General features: G+C 45.7%; 1 protein-coding gene across 1 annotated transcript in view; it reads left to right on the plus strand.

Annotated features, from left to right (window-relative positions):
* The window catches only part of LOC125719904 (actin-binding LIM protein 3-like), a 72,361-nt gene extending 52,382 nt beyond the window's left edge, over positions 1-19,979 (plus strand). Inside the window, exons 6-24 of the mRNA XM_048994750.1 lie at positions 201-327; positions 479-572; positions 1,960-2,047; positions 5,013-5,071; positions 5,149-5,220; positions 5,805-5,960; positions 6,858-6,887; positions 7,393-7,522; positions 7,757-7,855; positions 9,187-9,237; positions 12,131-12,247; positions 13,154-13,218; positions 13,961-14,114; positions 16,125-16,154; positions 16,654-16,712; positions 17,280-17,340; positions 17,550-17,557; positions 18,082-18,162; positions 18,352-19,979. Coding sequence (XP_048850707.1) covers positions 201-327; positions 479-572; positions 1,960-2,047; positions 5,013-5,071; positions 5,149-5,220; positions 5,805-5,960; positions 6,858-6,887; positions 7,393-7,522; positions 7,757-7,855; positions 9,187-9,237; positions 12,131-12,247; positions 13,154-13,218; positions 13,961-14,114; positions 16,125-16,154; positions 16,654-16,712; positions 17,280-17,340; positions 17,550-17,557; positions 18,082-18,162; positions 18,352-18,465 — 1,595 coding nt within the window. The 3' untranslated portion in view covers positions 18,466-19,979. The remainder of the gene's footprint in view (positions 1-200; positions 328-478; positions 573-1,959; positions 2,048-5,012; positions 5,072-5,148; positions 5,221-5,804; positions 5,961-6,857; positions 6,888-7,392; positions 7,523-7,756; positions 7,856-9,186; positions 9,238-12,130; positions 12,248-13,153; positions 13,219-13,960; positions 14,115-16,124; positions 16,155-16,653; positions 16,713-17,279; positions 17,341-17,549; positions 17,558-18,081; positions 18,163-18,351) is intronic.
* The last annotated feature ends 332 nt before the right edge of the window (positions 19,980-20,311 follow it).

A 20,311-nucleotide genomic window follows, 5' to 3' on the forward strand; every position in this document is an offset into this window, starting at 1 on the left:
CCCTGATCCTCGATCAATAGGGCAGTCTTGGGAGGTCACACAGCTGAATTTAAACCGAATTTAAAAAATGACCTTACTCTGTGCACAAAATCAGTCCGGGTAGGAGTTCTCTACCTCTGTAAATCTGCAGCACCCCTCATCACCCCCCCCCCCCAAATTGTGGTCAAGGCGCCTCATGCAACAGCTCTTCCTCTTCCTAGATTGCGCCGGCTGTAAGGAGGAGATCAAACAGGGACAGTCGCTACTAGCCTTGGAGAAGCAGTGGCACGTCAGCTGCTTCAAGTGCCAGTCCTGCGGGGTCGTGCTCACTGGGGAGTACATCAGCAAGTACGTGCAGCTGCGCAGTCGCCCCGCAGCTTTTAATGCGCCAAAAGTGACGCATGCCGTCCGACCGCTTTTCTTTCATAGTTTTCCAACTGTGAAGATGGCTGGAGTGTGATTTAAGTTTTTTCTTCTTCTTCCATGCTTCCTCGTTCAGGGACGGCATTCCGTACTGCGAGGCGGACTACCACGCGCAGTTTGGAATCAAGTGCAGCGGCTGCAGCAGATATATCAGCGGAAGAGTGCTCGAGGTGAGCCGGAGGCCGCGTGCTCCACCGTGAATGGGGATGTGACCACAGGAAGCCGCTTCTTCACATCCCCACTTAATTGAGACGAACGTGACCCAGACTCACGCGGTGACTTCTGGATGTTATAGTGAAATCTTTGTTCGACACAAAATGTGTTAATTTCTGTTTGTTTTCGCTTTGTTTTCACTGTAAAAAAAACCTTTCTTGACATCCTTCTGCGGTTGCCATGGAGATTCAGTATTTTATTGGCACCCAATCAGATCGTAATCATCTATTGGCTGTTGTTATTGGCTCAGTCAGCATTGTGAAGCCGTCCTTGTGCTTGTTTTGAAGTTAAGATAATATTCATTATATATATATATATATATACCTTTACATGTTTGAGCAGAGTTTAACAAACCCTTTTATTTAATTAACAAACTTTTCAGAGCTGGCGACTGAGGTAAAAATTAAAGCTGAAGGAGATTGTAGCTCGGGAGTCAGTTTTGGGCACGTGGCGTGTGAGCTGAGGCTTAGCCAGGAAACACACAGATCGAATCGGCGTTCGGCGATGTGCGCCGGCGGACGCGAGGACGCCCTTCGCAAGTGTCAGGGTTCTGCTGAGTGCACATAAGCTATATGCGCCTGCACCCCACGCTGCGGTGGGGATATGCCGGAACATCACCGGGAAGCGGCCATGGAAGTAACAGCCTGAGAGAGAGAGAGAGAGAGAGAGAGAGAGAGAGAGAGACTAAATACTCAAAAATGGGGGTACAATTAAAAAAAAAGTCTTTTGGAGAATTTCAGCTTCAGACAGTTGAAACGAACAGGAGAAGAAGATGCATAACCTTTCATATTATGTAGCTAAGAATGGCGAGAGTTTAAGTGAGAAGAAGCGATGGCTGTCAGGCGCGTCAGACGTGGGCCAGATATCGAATCGCGCTTTTCTTTGTTGAGTCATGCTCTCTCCCTGGGGGGTTGACAGGATGCTCCCCTGTCTGTTGCATGAAAGTGCATCCTTCATCCGAGGCTCAATTTGACCTTTATGCTACAGTAGCGCTAACGCTAATTTGAGGTGTTCACTAAAGAGCAGCCGTGGATGGGAGTGTAGATGAAATTGGTTGACTTTAGGGGTGGGGTCCGCACACCTGCCCAGAACATGGTTTTGGGCCACTTCTGGGTCTGTTCCTGGTCAGAGGAAGGAAACAACACCTTCTCACACCTTCTCACACCTTCTTTTATCCATACCCTCACATCCCACATTTTATCCCAAAGCCTTGTTGAAACAATTCAGTTCCAGGATTCTACATTTGGGTGGAAAGCTCTGACTCTTACACAGTGTTCCTTCTTCCTCTTTCATGCTCCTTGGATCTGCATTTATCTCCCACCCTTCCACCGCTCTCCCCCTCAGGCCGGAGGGAAGCACTACCACCCCAGTTGTGCGCGATGTGCCCGATGCCAGATGATGTTCACGGAAGGAGAGGAGATGTACCTCAGAGGTGAGAAGCACACATCTGTGTTGATTCACCATTATCCACATCATCACATGACACTTTACCACGTCTCCATCTTCAGTGTACCTGGCCCAGTAACTTGCGGGTGTCAGTCCGCGCATGGGGGCTTTTACTAAAACCAAAAATGGTTCTGAGGGCAGGACGAAAAACGATTGGTTCAGAGAGATAACCAATCAGATTGTAGAGGAGGTGGGTCCAAGCAACTAGAGGAGGCGGAGCCAGCCAATCAGATGTGTGATCTGTAATGGTTTGGTTCAGAGTGTCTGTGGCTGTGTCCAAATTCAGGAGCTGCACCCGTTTCAAAAGCTCCTTCAAATACAGCCTAGAAATGCATCCTTCTTTTGCCATGAAGGATCCACCTGGTTAATCCTTCCCAGCCCGACATATCCCAAGATGCATTGCGCAGCAGTAAAGTGGGTATGTCCCGGCTGGGTGATAGGAAGGGCGCTTTGAGACTCAAGGATAAGGGAACAGCTGGTGACACAAATAGGAAATTATTGTCTCACTTGGAGATGCTTTCCATTTGCCTTTCAAAGAATACAGCCTACAAATGCTACACTATTGTAGACTGCGTTCTTCGAAGGATGCACCCCCTGAATTCGGATGCAGCTTATGTCTTGTGCCCAGTGCATTCTGGGAAACATTCCAGGCCCATTTCAGCCCTGTATTATATAAGTGGTTATAGAAAATGACTGGATATTTTGCAGTTTATAGTTCCAAGTTTAGTTTATTTGCTATATCCTGACTAAAACTAAAATGTGACTCTTTTGAAAACCAAACAAGTTTCTTGATACTGCATAGGCAATTAAAAGGGCAATGCTTTAAGGACTGAGGCTGTCGTCATTAGCATCAAATGAGGCGGTGGAAATGTCCCATAACGAAGTCATTAAATTGCAGAAGTCCATTCCTGATTGCGCGAGCAGGCTAATTTGGAAGATTCCGAGGGGAATTTGGGCCATAAAATATTTCAGATTTGTTCACCATTGATTTTATGTCTTGAGGAAAATGTGGTTAAGGGTTATAAGACGGATCGAATGATTCAGCAAAAATGGCGAATCAAAAGGAAACCCCTCAGTGACCACCTGAGATATTGAGCCGGTGAACAGATTAGAATTCATCGCGTTTATGTAAATAAGCTGGTGCTGTTTGTTTGTCCTGCACAGGAACATTGATCCTAGTAGAGTAATTGTTGCATTTTCACATTAAAGCAAAAGTGCTCCTTGATAAACAGTGTAAGCAATTCTCTAGGCAGGACAATGAACTTACCGTACCACACAGAGATACTAACAGAAGGCTTAAATAGTTCCACTCAAGGATCCAGAGGTCTGAATTCTGATTCATAATCATCTTCTCTAACTGGACCCTAAGTAATCCTAGCTGTTAGCATGTGTTGTCAATCCTGACGTGGATCGTCGGCAAGGACGAGGTCAGGGTGATTTAGTGAGAGACCGGGACTGTAGATGCTGGATGATGCAGAGTATTGATTTATGGACTCCGCACATATTACGCTTCTCTGAAGCTTTGCGAAAGATTTATGTGGCCAAATGCAACTCTAAATAAGACTCAGGTGAATGAAATGTAATAACATGGCGTCAGCTGGTAGTGATTCGATGGAGTTATTAATACAAGGTTTGGTAACAATCATCATATTGCATTATTGATACCTTCATAATGCATGATAATGAATCCATAAAGCATTATAAACAGGCCTATAACTATTTATAAAAAGGCATAACACATTATAACCCTGTTTATTATGCATTATGAATGCTTTATGAAGCTCTCATCCATAATGCACTATAGATACCTTCATAATGCATTATAATGGTCAGTGTAAACATTAAAGATGCTTTGTAGTTTCCCCCCACGGAAACACAGATGTGATAAATAGGAGAATCACTGGCTCACACCATCCCGATCCTTGTGAGTATGTGGGTGGTGGGAATGAAGGAGACAGACTTATGGCCTCGGATACCAAGCCCCCACCCTATCCCCTCCCCGGAAGCATCCTGACTGGTGGCTGTGATTCCCGGCTCTGATGTATGGGCTGTGCTTAGTCAGAGGCAAACCTCGTAAATTCATCAGCCCTTGCAGAGGCGGCCTGAAGGATGACATGCTTAACGTGGGGGGGGGGGGGCAGATTGAGAGCAGGCAGTAATCAAGACATAGCCCTGTCCATGTCAAGGCATCACTTGCTATATACAGAGAGAATTTGTTACTACCCATCTGTAGCAGCTCTGGCAAATATTTTGAAGACCCCTTGCCGCCCCCCCCCCATTAAAATAATGATCTTAAAATCATGTTGAACTCATGGTCCGTGTTTTATTTTACGAGTGGCAGCGGTTCACTGTCAAATGTGTCAGAAGCCGCGATGAATAAGCCACCATTTTCACGTACAGCTATAGAAACGTCTAAAATAACTCCTTCAGTTTGGATAGCTCTGGTAGCATCTGCTAACAGCGATTCTAAAAGTACTACCCACGATTTATTAACACTAATTAAAAAAACCTGTCAACTCAGCAAAAGATTTCATTACGGTTTCCTTGTTAACTTATTTATGGGTTTAGTGTGAGTGTGTGTGTGAGAGAGAGATAGAGAGAGAGAGAGAGAGAGAGAGAGCGAGAACTCACTGGTTAACATTCTGAAGCGTTCAGACTTGTCAGTGTTAAAGTTGTAAAATTCTTTTGTTTCTGACAGGCTCGGTTTTAAACTTGTCAAATTATTTTCTTGAGCGGCACAGTTAAGTGGCCCGCCGGGAGTGTCCCGATTGGCTGTGACTGGTGTTCAGCTTCAGCTCTGGATTGGTTTTGGGCCGTCGGTCCCGGTGTTTGAGAGCCAGGGTTGGTTTTGCCCCCATTTCGTCATCTGCGGACGCGTCCAGATGGAAGACGCCCTCAGTGCGGCTGGGTGAGGGGAAGAGAACATGCCTGACCACACGTTTCACTTACAGGTTCGGAGGTGTGGCATCCACTGTGCAAACAGGCTGCCAACGCGGAGAAGAAGCTGAAGGTGAGCACCGTGACGCTCTTCTGCTTCAGAATTACATAGACGAATGAAGTCACGATTGTTCCCTCTCCTTCCCACAGCAGAGACGCGCCTCCGACGTCTCCATCTCACCGCCGGGCTCCAGCATCAGCTCGCCGAGCCGGGCCATCTGTGTGAGTGACGCCCACGCCGGCCAATCGGACGCTTCCATTTAGGTGTCATGCAGTACCTCCACCAATCCCGTGAGGAGAGCCCGGTGTGCCTGATCTGTACCCCGTCAGATATTACAGTGACACGCTCCGGTGCTCGCGCTTTCAGGAGAGGAGCTTGTCTACGTTATTTTTCTTCAGTTGCCCCGGAGACACGCGGAGTATTTTGTTTCCACTGAGCACAGTGATAGAGGAGAAGCGCAGTTCCGTGATTGAAATCTCTATCCATATGGAAATTAATGCCATCCATCGATCTTCCGACCACTTATCGTGGGCAGGATTGTGGGGGGGGGTGGGTGGCTATGGCGCAAGGCTGTTGTATACCATGGAAGAGACGCCAGTCTATTACAGGGTATATGCGCACACACAGACTCACACACTGCGGGCAATTTAGAGATACCAGTTAGCCTAACAGCGCGGAAGGAAACTCTCTTTCACTGTTTTTTTGACAGCCAACTCGAAAGCCCTCCAAATCTAACTGCCCTCAAACCTTCTTTCGTTCTTTCACTGTGTGTGTGTGTCTGTGTGTGTGTGTCTCACCGTTTCAGGCCAAACTGGAAAATGAGATCTTTAAGTACAAAGACTATGATGCTCTGTCTAAGGTTAAGCCCCTGTATGATGGTCGGAGGCCCAGCCTCACGTCCTGCGAGCCCTTTCACAGATACGCCTCCAACGACAGGCTGGAGCGTTACAGCTATGGGGAGGTACTTCAAAGCCCCCTCTCTGCTGCTTGTGCACGTCCCGCCAGCTCAGCCCCCACCTGCATGCCCCCCACCCCCCCGTCTCTGTCCTGTCGACTTGACGGTTTATGGCTTTGTGACCACCCTGCGTCACAATGTGTTCTGCAACATAGAAGCAAATCTACCACTTGCATTTTCCGGCAAATGCCGTACAGTGGACAATTCTTATTTTTAAGAATGAAATGAAATTAAATTTACTTATATAACGCCTTTCACAACAGTCACCCCAAGGCGCTTTATATGGGTGTGTTGTGATATATTACAACATCACAAATTTGTAGGCCCTCTTATTGTAAAGGTATCAAAATTGCTAACAGTCTTAGGAACAGTGCTTTGATTATTGTGTGATAATGTTAGTGTTACATGAGATAACTGTTAAGTGAAAAGCTTCACAAAGCCATTAAACCTACATGACTCTCTGTTTGCTGCGTCCTTTTCTAACCTGCTGAATTAAAACTGCCGCTGGATCACAGTGTTTTCCCCTCTCATAATCCACGAAATGCATGTGTTCTTTCTTTTTAATGATTAACACCCGTGAGAGTAATTTCAACACCGAACGTGGAGTTATTGTGAACATATCGGTGCCAAAGATGCTACGACAAACAATGTGGACACCTTTCATGGTTTCACACTGATTACAGAAAGAGATAAATTACGTGTGGGTCATCATGCCAGGGGAATTCACTGGACACATAGTGACTTCTAAGTCCTATGGCTGTGTGCTAAGTTCCTTACGTTCCACTGGATTCCAGTAAGCATGGCAGGGTTTGTTAATCGTTAGTAAAAGCCGGTCATCTGTGTGATCTCGGGTCCTCATGCCAGGTCTTATTCTCTTTGTTCTGCACCCCCGGCCCCCCCCAGTCTCTGGGGATGCTGTCTCCATACTCTCAGGTAATTACCCCTCACCTGGAATCCGGCACGGAACAATGTTCTTCCTCCTTTGGTATTAGATGGGCTCCCCTTGTGTCTGGACGTGCCTCACTCTGTGGCCCTGTTACACGAGTGCACAAGAAAACGTCAACAGTCCGTGAAACTTTTCCTAACGTCGAGCATTTTTCGGCACGAGGCACACGTGTCATTTTGAACTGCTGAGCAAGCTTTGATAGCAGTCTGTCGGAATTCGGTCACTGTCTTTGTGATTTCAGCAGTCTGTCCGCATCGTCACCATCAGACAGCCATTGCGTTCGTGTCAATGTTGCACGGTCTTACGCCTGTTTCGTCACATCCCTTTGAGCATGGTTAGGTGATTGAAATCCATTACATTAATCTTGTACCGAAGAAATGTGTTATATAGGAGGATGCATTTCCTGGCTGTCATTTCCAAAGAGAAGGCAGCTCACATGATGCTTCCTTGAAGACCACCTCCCATGAACCGGATTTCTTTGTTCTTTGGTAGGAAATTTATGACAGTATGGACCTGCGACATCGGCGATCCTCCACCCCTGGGTACATTGACTCCCCCATGTATAGTCGCCAGGGGGTGTCCCCCACACTTCCCCGCTCTCCTCAAAACTGTTACCGCATGGGTGAGTCTACGTTGGGGGTCTTCAGTCAGGGGTTGGTCTTTGCTGAATATGGTGGTTGGGACATTTCTTCTCAGTGAGCAACTTTGTGTCTTTCCTAGCGTTTACGCTCAGTAGACACCCTGCACGTTAATATGTGCTCAGCGTACACTTTTGGCCGATAATCAGAATTGAAGGGGGTGGGTTTGAGAGCTGTCACTCACTCTCCTGCGCTGTCATTGGTGGGTTGGGCTGCAGGTAATGAGAGCGGAAGGAGTTCTCCTTATTATGGCCACATCGACGCCAGGACCCGCACTCCGACTACGTACCAGGCGCCCAGGCATTTCCACGTGCCAGGTAGGTCCATCATCTTTGATTTCTCATTACCGACCTAAAACACCTCCCCTCCCCCACGTCCCTCCCGCCATAGTGTCCAGGCTCTGCCCAGCATTCTGGCAGCGACGTCACATCCCCGACGGGCTCTTCTCCATCTCTGTCTCCTGCTTCCCCCATCTGTGTACCATCCTTCACGTGTGCGTGCCCTCGTCGACCCAGCCTGCCGCAGGCTTCTATCCCTTCTTGGTCCCTGCTGTTGCCTCTAGCCATTACCGCGGCTCTTAAGGGCATGCCGGTCGCCTTCGAGCCGTGCTGATGGGATGCCGTTTGGCTGATCGAGCTGGGAGCCCCTGAGAATGCAGAGCAGGCCCCCCTGGGTGTCTCTCAGTCACGGCACAGATGTAGCAGCGGAACAGGACAGAACTGTCAAGCCAAAAGAGGCTGAATCACATTTATGCAGCATGGCGCTGGGCTCCTTTATCAGGTCTGACCCAACATGGGCAGAATAGTCATGAATTTTATAGGAGCTGCATTGGTGGTACTGACAAATGCGCCCTTCCTGTTATCTGTCAGCGTACCCTCATTCCTGTAACTGTCACCTCTCTGCCGCATGCCAGCCTTAAGGGTCCTGGAGCTCCGCAGCTCCTGAGCTGCTGACTAGCAGAAATCTTCTACATCCCGTGTTTGTCATCGGAGAGCTGCCATCATCTCCCCCGTTCCCTTAAAAATCTGAACTTATTCTGCTGTTTGCTTCCAGCTCCGCCTTTTTTTTTAACAAAAATCTCCTTTCTGCTATTCGTTGGATATTCCAGGCTATAGGAAGCTCCCAGAATTAACTAGCAAAAGGCAATATAGTCCCAATATAGTCCCAATATAGTCCCAATATAGTCCCGCTTCTTTTCCCCGGCCCTTCCGAGTCGAGGCGTCGCCGCGTTTTCATCACCGTGTCCCAGTAAAAACCAGTTAAAAGACATATGGAAAACAAACTGAAAATGGGACTCGGAGATATGAGTGATTTATTTAACAGCTTAGAAGGGGCAATACAGAGATGCAGGGGATGGTGCTGTCTTTTAAAGCCGTGTTTCCCAATCCGGTCCTCGGGGACCTGCACACAGTCCATGTTTTTGCTTGGCAGGGCGTTTGGAAGGAGCAAAAACACAGACCGACTGTGTGTCCTGGAGGACCGGATTGGGAAGCAGTGTTTTGAAGTGCATACAGCATATATTTCCACCATCAGATGGAAATTTCTGCTTATCGCGTTTCATGAGGGCGTCTATTTCCCGACTAATGTCTCCTTGTTTTCCACACCTCCCTGTTTAATGTTCCATCCTCCATTCTTCTTCTGTTCTCAGCCACTGGGGAGACCAACATCTACAGGAACCCTCCTATCTATAAGAGACATGGTACGGTGTTGGTGATGTGATCACGCTCCTCTCCAGATGAGCTCCGGGCTCACTTCCTGTCTCCAGGGAGAGAATGTAGTGCGTGGAGTTGTGTGGTAGTGTGCCTGGTATCTTCTTCAAATCCCCAGTACAGTGTTCTGGGGAGAAGCAGTGGGAATACATCCGCATATCTCCCTATCATCTTAATGTTAATAATATGGACAGAATCTAACATGACATGCGGATCGTGCATAGCAGCAATGCATTGTGTTATTTGGCGTCTTGCGTTTTCTTTGTGCATCCTGCATGTCTGGACTATAAGAGGAAGAGAGACCTTTGCTTAACTTCCGCTGGTCCTTGGATGATGTTAATAGCACGTGCTGGTTTGGTGGGTGTGCTGTCCAAACTTCATAGGTGCTTCTATGAGGCTTTAGCGTTATCGACTGCATAAATCTCTGCATAACGAATCTAGCGGATGGACGTTTGCATATCAGACAATAGTACGTGCGTAAAGGTGCAGTCTTCTTCAGATATTAGATCATAGATAAGGCATTTATCTAACATTATTCTCATTTTTACGCATAATAGTCTTTTTCTGCTGGAAATTGTAAGAGTGCATCTTTGCATATAAATAGCATGTCTTGGTTCGTGTGCTGCGCTATCACTGAAGGCCCATCGAGTTACACTGCGTCTGCGTCAGAACCGTACAGACGCGTCCGTCATCGGACAGACGGATCAGTGGGTGTTTCCCAGACTCTGAGTTGGACAGTGGATTTGGTTTAGCTAATGCTAGAGCCAAAACCGACATACTCCCACACATGCGGTGTTTCTCAATATGCGTACTTGGCCGTGCTCGTGTTCTCGCGCGGACCCGTTTTACGACATGTTCCATTCCCGAAGACCAGTTCCATTGCTCAAGAACAGAAGTATAGAGGACGGTAAAAAATCCCCAGATGTCGTTCTCGCCCTCCCCGAAATATCAAGGATACATCGGATGCCTCCTCGCCAAACTAGACCTATCCCATGATTCATTGCAACCCAAGTTTATTCTTGGAAGGCAAGCTAGCGAGACCGGTCCTGCCAAGACCACAAGTACGATCTTCGCGTTCTTGGTATTGAGAAACACCCGTGGTCAGTGCTGTCTGCTGCAGACGAAGAAGGAATCTGAAGTGCTTGTAACTGCTCGAGTTGTTTGCGCAGATGTCACTGCCCTTCTTTATTTGTTTGACGCGAATGGGTCTTGAGACGCTATAAGTTCTCTGCGAATTAACATCAGTCTTTCAGACGGTAGCCGGTACCTCAAGCACGGTTTGTTCTATCCGACTGGTCCGAACTGAGAAGGATTAGGTGCTCGTGCGTGCACTGACTCACCATCCACTCTAACGATGACGTTAGTCTAACGATGTTCTTCTCCCTTTCTTCTCCATTTGTCTTTTTGACGTGCATTCGCTCACTTTCTCTCTGCCTACCGACGGACCCTCCCCTCCGTAAGTATACGCACATCCCTTGTACCTTCCATGCATTCCGTATCTCTCTGTTTCCTACACAAATCTACATGCCTGACAAGCGAAAATCCAAATTTCGTTTCACACAGACACGCTCCCTCAACCAGGTTTTTTCCCCACCTCTTTTGTGCACAAATATAGTCGTGATTGATGACTAGGCCTGATGAATCATTCAAATCTTTTTTTTTTAACAATATAACACCCATTACCAATTTTCCTACCCGTCTACAAGCAGGCAATGAAAATACATTTATTCTTGCTTTTGGTCTTTGACTCCCTGTGGTAATAAAAGTCAAGGTTTTAGCACGATATTAGGGGCAGTAGTTTTTGTGTTGGAAACAAGCTGCCCTCTCTGCATCACACACATAAACACAAGCATAACTTCCCGGCTAAACTGTAGTGGGGCAATTTATGCCCTAATCTGTCCTAATCTGTCCTACATTGCTCAGTTAATCTGTAAAGCGGGTACCTTCCACTCCTGGCACCCAAAACAGTCAGAGCTCAGCCTCTTCTCTAGTTTGTTGCCACACTGCTGTCAGTGGCTACGGTGACAGTCCTGTGTATTAATTAGCACCTGATTCACTCCCAGTGACATTCATTCGTTAAACAAATAAACACTTAAACACAGATGCAAACATCACATACGGTGTTTGACAACATGTAGCTAAAAATATTTATTGTTGTTTTTGATCTTATTTTAATTTCTTTACTGCCATTTAGTTAGTTACAGTATCTATTAACTTATTCAGTGATAGCTCTACCTACCTATCTACCTATCTATCTATCTATCTATCTATCTATCTATCATATTCGACTTAAGATATTTTATACTTATGATGGGTTCATTGGGACGTAACCTCATTTTACATCCAACAAATACTGACTGAGATCATTTAGAACTTCTTCTGTGTTCTTTGGGTCCATCTGGATATGTGTAGAGCCTTTCTAGTGTGCAAATATTGCAATTCAGTTAATTAATATCTTGCAGTCGTTGATATGTTGTAATAAGTACTTCCCTGTTTGCTGTTAACCATATTTTCTTGTTGTTCGTCGATATGGATGTGCAGTGATGTGCAGTGCACTGAAAGCACTGTTTGTTGTTCTGAGCTAGCCTTCTCTCCCTAACATTCAGAGGTGGGCAGTTCAGGTCCAGACAGTAAAGGTCCAGTCCAAGATTTTGTTTCAACCAACCAGTTGAGTCCTCTGTGACTGTGACTCCATATATTCCACTGGTTGGTTGAAACAAAATCTCTGTCTGGACTTTCACCCTCTGGACCGGAACTACCCAACTCTACACATTTTCTCTCTCTCAGTCTGACCCATAAAGGGCAGCAGTCCTGTGCGGGGCGGCCATCTTTGCTTCCCTTTCACTGACCCCCCTTTCTCTGCAGACCACCACCAACGTCCAGCCTCCAGGTCCCAGGCCGGCGAGGATGCCCTCCAACCCTCCGAATTCCCCTCACCTTACTACCCTGACCTCTACAATCCCCCCGAACCCAGTTACTACTTTGCAGAATCTCCCAAAGGTACCTCTTCGCCTCCATTTGAATGAAAACCACATTTAAACTATTAATTACTTCAGTCCAGTGATTTTTTTAGTGACCCCCCCCCAGCTGCAGGTTAACTGCAGATCATGTCGATTTAGTGATTTATTGGCAGCCTATAACAGTGTGTCCTGCTGGCGTTCGATCCGAGGCTTCCTGCAGTTCTTAAAACTCACCTCTGCCTCTCCTGATGAATAACAATCAGGCTAATCTTGTTTAACTCTGGACCCAGTGCCAGTGAGTAATTCTGATTTTTTTCAGCCCCTTCCCTGGGCTCAAATTTTCATTAAATAGTCAGCTGTGTTTCTGGTGGGGGCAGTAGTTTCTGGTAGTTGCCTCCCCATTCCAGGACCTGATCTCAGATGGGGGGGTGGTTTGCACTGTGCCCTGCTGATAAAGGCCCTGTCATGTGCATGCAGGAGTAATTGCTTTGATCCAATCCAATTACGACGTGCTCTCAGCAAGCTGCACTTCCCCTCTAATTCCTGCCGCCGCGTTCCGCTAGATAAAAGGCAGAACCATGAGATTGCAGTTCTGTTTGTTTTCTAGCGACCGCGTATGCTGTGGACGCCTGTCCACCCCCCTGCCACTTTATACTTTTCGATTTCAAAAGACACACAAGATCTTATCCACCTGAAGACTTTTACATTTGCTGGAGATTTAATTCACTGTTTTTTTTCCCCTCTCCCTTTCCCCATATTGCACTTTTTGTTTTCCTGAATTACATGTTGGAGCTCGTTAGCAAAACACAAGACGACAGATTAATGTTTCCCTTTCAACGAATCGGCCACATTTTTGTTTGATGGCGCATTTTCGCCGGTGCTTGGCAGTGATTTCCGGGAGCCCTCCAAGGTGACCGTTCACATGTCACTGCCTCTCTGCCCACAGCTCCTCGCGCCCGGAGATTTTCGTCTGGAGGGGAGGACGAGAGCTGGAGTCACAGCCTGAACAGGGTACGGCCGTGAGGCTGTCTGGCTTCCTCCTGTCCCTCATCGTCTCTCTTTGCTCTGTGATGTGTGTGTTGCCGTCTGCTCTTACTCCATCCGAAGCATCTACAGGCGAATGCTACCGCAGCCATTTCTGAGCTGCCGAAAGACACGTTTGTGTTGTTTTTTTTTCTATGCAAGTTGCTGCCTATTTCCTGCAATTTTTGGTTCTACACAAATGACAAATGCGACACACGCAAACGGAACATTTATTGCATTTCTGTAACTGCATCATGCTTCGGTCTGTTTCGGAATAACACGCTGTTCTAGTAAATACTTTATGAATATCGCAGTGAAATGTTAAATGAAAGGCCAGCTGTTATAGAATGTGATGACTGTCTTGTTGACTCATATGTAAGTTCTGAAGATCACAATATATAAACATATGTACAGATAATATGAGAGCTGGGGACACGTCGAGGAACCCTCGCTTACTTTGATGTACACTGATCACATACGATATGCGGATAAACCTTCACATTATGGCTTCCTGGTGACTTCCTCAACAAGATTTTACTGCCAAAAGCAAACTCAGATGGTATAAAACATTAAGGACGGGGCGGTTATTTTTACTATTAAACGCATAAAAAGAAATAAAGGAATTCAGGGAGGAAAAAAACCTCTATGGGACAGAAGGAGATTCCAACATTGCCACTCCCTTTGCACACAAACCGCTCCCTGGGTGACTCACTGGTTCGTCCCATTCCAGATCCAGGGTGGAATTGGCAGGATGATCCTGAAGGAGGAGATGAAAGCCAGAACAAGTTCCTATGACAACGACCCCTGGAACAATGCGCGCAGTTCCCGGAGTAGCAGCAAGGAGACGCTACACAGTATGGGCTACAACTACACCATGAATGGCTGTAAGGAATTACATACTATACATATTATAGACATTGAAGATTGTATGAGAGCTTCATAAAGCATTCATAATGCATAATAAACATGGCTATAGCATGTTATGCCTTGTTTATAATGCTTTATGAATGCGTTATAAATGCGTTCATAGATTACCAAAAACATGGCCTTAAATAAAGTGTTACCAAAAATGATGCTGGATACTCCGACCTGCACTCCAGCAGAGACCTTCCAGCAAATGGCCTGGGCTTTACACTCAGAGCTCTGCAGCTGCATCACAGAGTACCGTTCGCAGGCTTCAGCTCTCCATTAGCCTCCAAACCTTCCTGAGGGGCCCCTGCTTCCAGCCTCGCTTTATACTTTCTGTGCACCTCTGCTCCCCCAATGAATTACCTCCCATTTGTCCTTGTTCGCTGTCGCCTGCCCATTCTATATTTAGGTCCAGGGCTTTTTATAACATTTTAGCCTTTAGCCATATGTAGATTTCATGACTGAGTTACGTGATGGAGGGCCCCGTTTGTCTAAAAAGCCAAATTCTACACTTGTTTGTGACATACATCCGCTCCCAGCCACACTCCATAAATCCAGCCCAGAGCAGACAGACCCGTAATAGGGCGGCGAGATCAGTCTGAGTGAGGAGAGACCTTCAGACTGCAGCGATAAATCTTCGGTGATACCAGTTATGATTCTATGATTATGTGATCTCTGGAATTACAGCAAGGGCCTCCCCACTCGAGGGTGTGTGTGTGTGTGTGTGTGTGTGTGTGTGTGTGTGGGGGGGGGGTATTATAAAACATTGCCCTTTCTGTGAAAGTACTGGGCTGTCTATTTCAGCTCCTACCTTTTCACTCACCTTTCTAGAACCTTCTTAAGGAAATCGATCAAAAATAAATCACTATTTCCCTGCAATGATTGTCCATCCATCCTCAGATTTAGAATCTCCCCTCCGAAGCCATATAATGGTCTAATCTGGTCAAATATTTCATTTGTGTGCACTGACTTAAACATCCAGAGTGACTGACCCAACTTTTGATCGAGGGGTTCCTGGATCCCAGTTAACACGCCTCCCCGTCTGAGAGCCTGAGGGGGGGACTGAGCTGTCTGATTGGTCATTTTCAATGGTCATGATAAGCCAGACCAAAGGGTTACAGTGGGCTTCTCAGATCAGGTCGGGGATAGCGCCTCCCCATGGCAGCCTATGGTACAGCGGCCGCTGGGACTATACGCAGACTTCATCTCTCATAGTAACAGGTTAGCAGAAGACCCTCCGGCTTCCGACTGACGTCAGCTGTCTCACACAGTAACGGGAACTGCACACTGTAATTACCCCAGTGAAAATGTAACCCCACCAGCGGTTAGTGTAAGCGCAGCACTGCATCTGGGACGCCAGGGGGGAGGGGGGTGCGACGCGGGCTATTTTGCGTAAATCCCCCGACAGCAGCTGTTCTATCTTGGATGACCTTTATTGCTTTGCCGCAGGAGGCTCCTCCGAAGCAGGCCTGCTGAGATGGTGCGGTTCCTTTAAGGAACTCAAAGAAAGAAGCCGTTTCCCTCCGAATATCGTTACTACACTGGATGAATGGGTGTCCGTGGCTCCGTGTGTGTCTGAGTGTGTGGGTTGCGTATATATTACATTGTGGGGATCAGATTGCCCTACAATGTGATAAATACCTGTTATTTTGATGTTGCGGGGACCATTTCGTCCATCCCCACAAGGGGGAACTCAGTTTCATAAAGTCTATGACTGCAATCCAAGAACTAAAAATGCCAAAAGGCTTGTATTTTGTTCGGTTGCTTGTGGTTATGGTTAGGGCTGGGTTAGGAGTTAAGGTCGTCATAGGTAGCAGTAGCGTTTTTCCCATAGAAATGAATAAAAAGATAAAAAGATATGATTATATGACTGTGTGTGTGTGTGTGTGTGTGTGTGTGTGTGTGTGTGTGTGTGTGTGTGTGTGTGTGTTTGGGGCTGCCTGCATGGAACCAACAGGGTGTCTTTTCTACCTCCTTCCCCTCAGCTCCACGCTCACGCTACAGCATGGACAGCGGTGAGTGAGTCAGCCTGGGGTCAAAGGTCACAGTGGGGGAGGAGCGAATCAGAGCCGTGCAAGTCGGTGTCTTTGTCCGTGCACTCGTGTGGTCTGCGTGCAGCCTAGCACTACACTCGCGGGATGGAGGGCCAGTGAGATGGGCCATTGTTTTCAGGATAGCATGCAAACGGTGACCAATACATGGGAATCAGGCCTTTATCCAATCATACACAGGGCTTTTATTTAAAGGGCGGAGCTGGAAATTTAATGCATGCTGTGTAGTGAAACGTTAACCACCAAGTAGAATAGCTTTTATTTTCCTGGGGTATTTTCACATCATTCCCCAGCCGGACTGTAAGCGTGCATATAGACATCCACCCCCCGATGGTGTTGTGTAAACTGGCATTTACTGGTGTCGCCAAAGCCCTTGCAAGTCAAATGGGGTCTTGCGCCGTGCCTGTGAATGCCCACCGCCTGCTTAGCGAACTTTGACACGCCTGCCTTTCCTCTCCTGCAGGCTCCTACGTCTCAAAGTCGGCGTCGTTGCCAGGATATGGCCGGAACGGGCTGCACAGGGTGAGGCTGGTGGGCCGGGGGAGTGCCGCGAGAGGGAGAGGTGGGGCGGAGGTGTTAAGCAGGGTCTACTTCGGTTCAGGGTTATCCCGAGCGCCATATTCTACAGTCTCATTATGATTAATGAACATAATGGTTTTTTTTCTGGAGCAAATTGCTATGTATTGTAACTCAATAAGTAGGGCAATACACTAACAACGCAAAGGTTACGCTTCATGAACCATTGTTGCATTTTTGAGTCCACTAGATGGTGCTCTTGGTTTGCTTTGTGCGCTTTTGTGAACAGAGAGCACCATCTAGTGGGCTCAAAAAATACAGCAAATGGTTCATGAAATATTATTTTGTCAGTAGTTGTTGGATCCCCAGGGAGTGTGCATAAATTATTACCCTTCTCTCTACTGTAACTCGTTTCGGATAAAAGCTGGATGGATGGATGGATGGATGGATGGATGGATGGATGGATGGAAAGAAACGGATCTCAAAGGAAATCACGGGGTTATTAAAGCGGTTCTTCTGGACCATTTTAGCGCCGTTCAGCTCCGTCTTTTCCACCTTCTTCCTTCCCCGCAGCCTCACAGTGCGGATTTCTTCGAGCACAGCAGCGGCGACACAGAGAACTGGGGATTCCGAGGTAGGCGGCCGGTTTGCAGTGTGAGCGGCCTGCTTCTAGCTCGGCTATTCGTTCGTGATTAGCATCTTTGGTTTATTAACGATTAACACGCTGCGACCAAGAAGTGTGCTGTGCAGCTAAAATATCCATGTGCTCGTTCATGTGGTGAGCGTCTGTAAGAGTATAATAATCATCTTTTTTGCTTCTTTCTCTTTTTTCCCTTCCAACAGATTACAGGGTATGTATCAATATTCATGGTACAGGAAGTCAGCAGTGTGCAATCAGAGAACCAGGGCCCACAGAAATGAGAGAGGTGTGCTAGTTCTGACTGACAAAATTATATTGAAATCCTAAGGAGGGCTGCGTCGTTGCTGAGTGTCAGTAGCTAATACTTCATGTCCCTTAGGAAGCGAGTCCCACTGTAAGGTCATAAGGTAAAGAGACATTTCCTGGACTCATACCCAGAGATAATCAGCACCAAGCCCGTATCTGCAGGAGAGTTTGTATAGTGAAAGTCTGGGGATTTCATAAGCTTAGAGGGAATCTTCTGGCCAGTATGTTTGGATGGCAGATTTTTAGTGGTCTCTAAGACGAATCCCTCGATTAAAATAAAAGCCATAAAATGACGCCATATCACTCTTCATATGATGAGGATGTGCAAACAGTCTGGCTGAGCCAAATAAATATAACTTTAACCGAACCTTTACGACGTTGTTTAAAGTCCTGTGGTGTCATTTATTTCTTAACATCATGTTCCTACAGATTTATCCCTACAATGCCCTGGTAGTGACCGCTAGGGGGCAGAACAGACTGCCAAATGATGTAGACAGGGCAAGGTTAGAGGTAAGTGCAAAAGGTCCTGAGAAATTAAACCAATTCAACTGCCTAAATAAGCTGATATGAATGAAAAATCGATGTAACCCAATTTTCCTTAGATATATACAGTATCTTAGAGAAATATAGGGAAGAGCTTTTTCGGAACAGAATTCCCTAAAACCACAATTGCCTGCTCTTATTGCTCCCGGCTACCAGCGTCATTTGTCTCCTGAGGAATTTTACCAAGTGTTTGGCATGACGGTGGTGGAGTTCGAGCAGCTCGCGCTGTGGAAGCGGAACGAGCTGAAGAAGCATGCGAGACTGTTTTAGCACAGACGGAAAGTAGCTCAGAGAAATGAGAGCAGGCCTGGACTCACGGCTCCGCAAAACATCCCGACGTAGCCGCACAGGACAAACGAAGAAAGAGAAAGCGGGCCCGCGATGGAGGTGCCGTCCCCCTTCCATCGGATCGACTGCCACCCGTTTCTCTTTTTCTCAAACTCCTATCCAGTCTTCTACTCTTCGACCGCTGCAGTGACGTTTGACTAGTTTTATGCAGAAACTGGATTTGCCTTATTTTAGGACAGTGAAGGACATACCAGCAAAAGGTGAATGTTTATGTTATATGAGCCATATCAAAATGTTGGAGCTGATGATTCCTCCTAACGAAGTACATACATTTATGAACGATATCATTTTCTCATTTGTTGGGAAAAAAAGACAACAATGTCTTAATTAATATAGAGAGTGCTAGAAACATATTTTATCATTGGAATAATAAATTTGTGCTTTAAACATGTACTTCCCTCAGTAAAAATGTTTTGATTTCTGTAACAATCAAGATGAAAAGTGCATCATGGGAAATTTATTTTCGAAGCGTCACTTGGTGAATGTGAGTGTGTCAACCATTGTTTATATTTTGTTATTTTTCAGTATTATTCTTTTAATTTTTAAATGAAGTGAATGTATGTTGAACTGTCTGAAACTATTGGGGACATAATCATTTCTTCTGGCATATTAACACTGCTCAGTATCACTTATGCCTGGATTTTATTGATCTTTTCATGCTTTTCAACACAAAGAATGGAAAAGAAGCTTCATTTAATATATACTAATTTATTTAAGCTTTCTTATAAATTAATCTGAATTTTTATTCACCAGTTACTCCGTCATCATGCCCACAAATTGCAATAATGAGACTCATCACACCTAATAACTCTAATAAAACGTTATGCACCTAAGATTTAAACATTTTTTATAAATTGATTTATTTACATTTTTTGCATGCTCACTTTTTTCTTTTTCATTTACATTTTTCCTACGTCATGAAATGAAAAAAAAGTATATAATTACATTTTCGTGCAAGAAAACTGAGAAAAACGAAATGCTTTTCTGAATGCCTTTATTGGGTGATTTTATGGTGTTGAATAAACTCAGAGGTAATTAAGCTTTTGTGTATAAGAACATCTTTAGCTATATTCTTAGCTAACACTAAATATAATTCAGCAAACGTTATACTGCTTTATAGCAAACGTGTTTGTTGACATGCTTAGGTCCTGAATAATTACTCTATGATTGGCTGGAGACAATGGACTCACTGATTTATTTATTTATTTTGCATTTTATCTGCATTGAGCTTTAGTTCTTACCATTGTTACAGAGAGCTTTTTAAAAGCAAGCAGGGGTCCGAGGGGGGGCCCTTTTCTACTCTTCCAAAATCGTCACTTTCTTCCATTTACGTTTTTGTATCTGACTGCAGAAATCTGACTCTTCTTAACACGTCAGAAATATTAGTCACACGCTTATGTGTCATTTCCAATAAAAATTTGGCTTTTCATGCCTAATTATGTATTTGTAATCATTTTATATTCCTCCGAATGATGTCATTGAGTGCATTGTGCTAAATTGCTCCATATGTAAAACACTAAAATTATATGGAAGACTTAATGAAAGATTATGAGACTCCGTTAATAGCAACATGATATGACCATTATAAAGACAATAGCTAAAGACACCAAGTGTGTAATTTAATGCAAAAAAATTTAACTAAAGATATACTGTGAGTATACGTAGCCTAAGAATTGCTTTAATTAAAAAGTAGCACAGGTGGAAATTTCAGGTCCAGAAAGTAAAAATCCAGACCAGGATTTTGTTTCAACCAACCAGTTGAGTACTC

Source organism: Brienomyrus brachyistius, chromosome 24 (genome assembly GCF_023856365.1).
Source record: "Brienomyrus brachyistius isolate T26 chromosome 24, BBRACH_0.4, whole genome shotgun sequence".
Lineage (NCBI taxonomy): Eukaryota > Metazoa > Chordata > Actinopteri > Osteoglossiformes > Mormyridae > Brienomyrus > Brienomyrus brachyistius.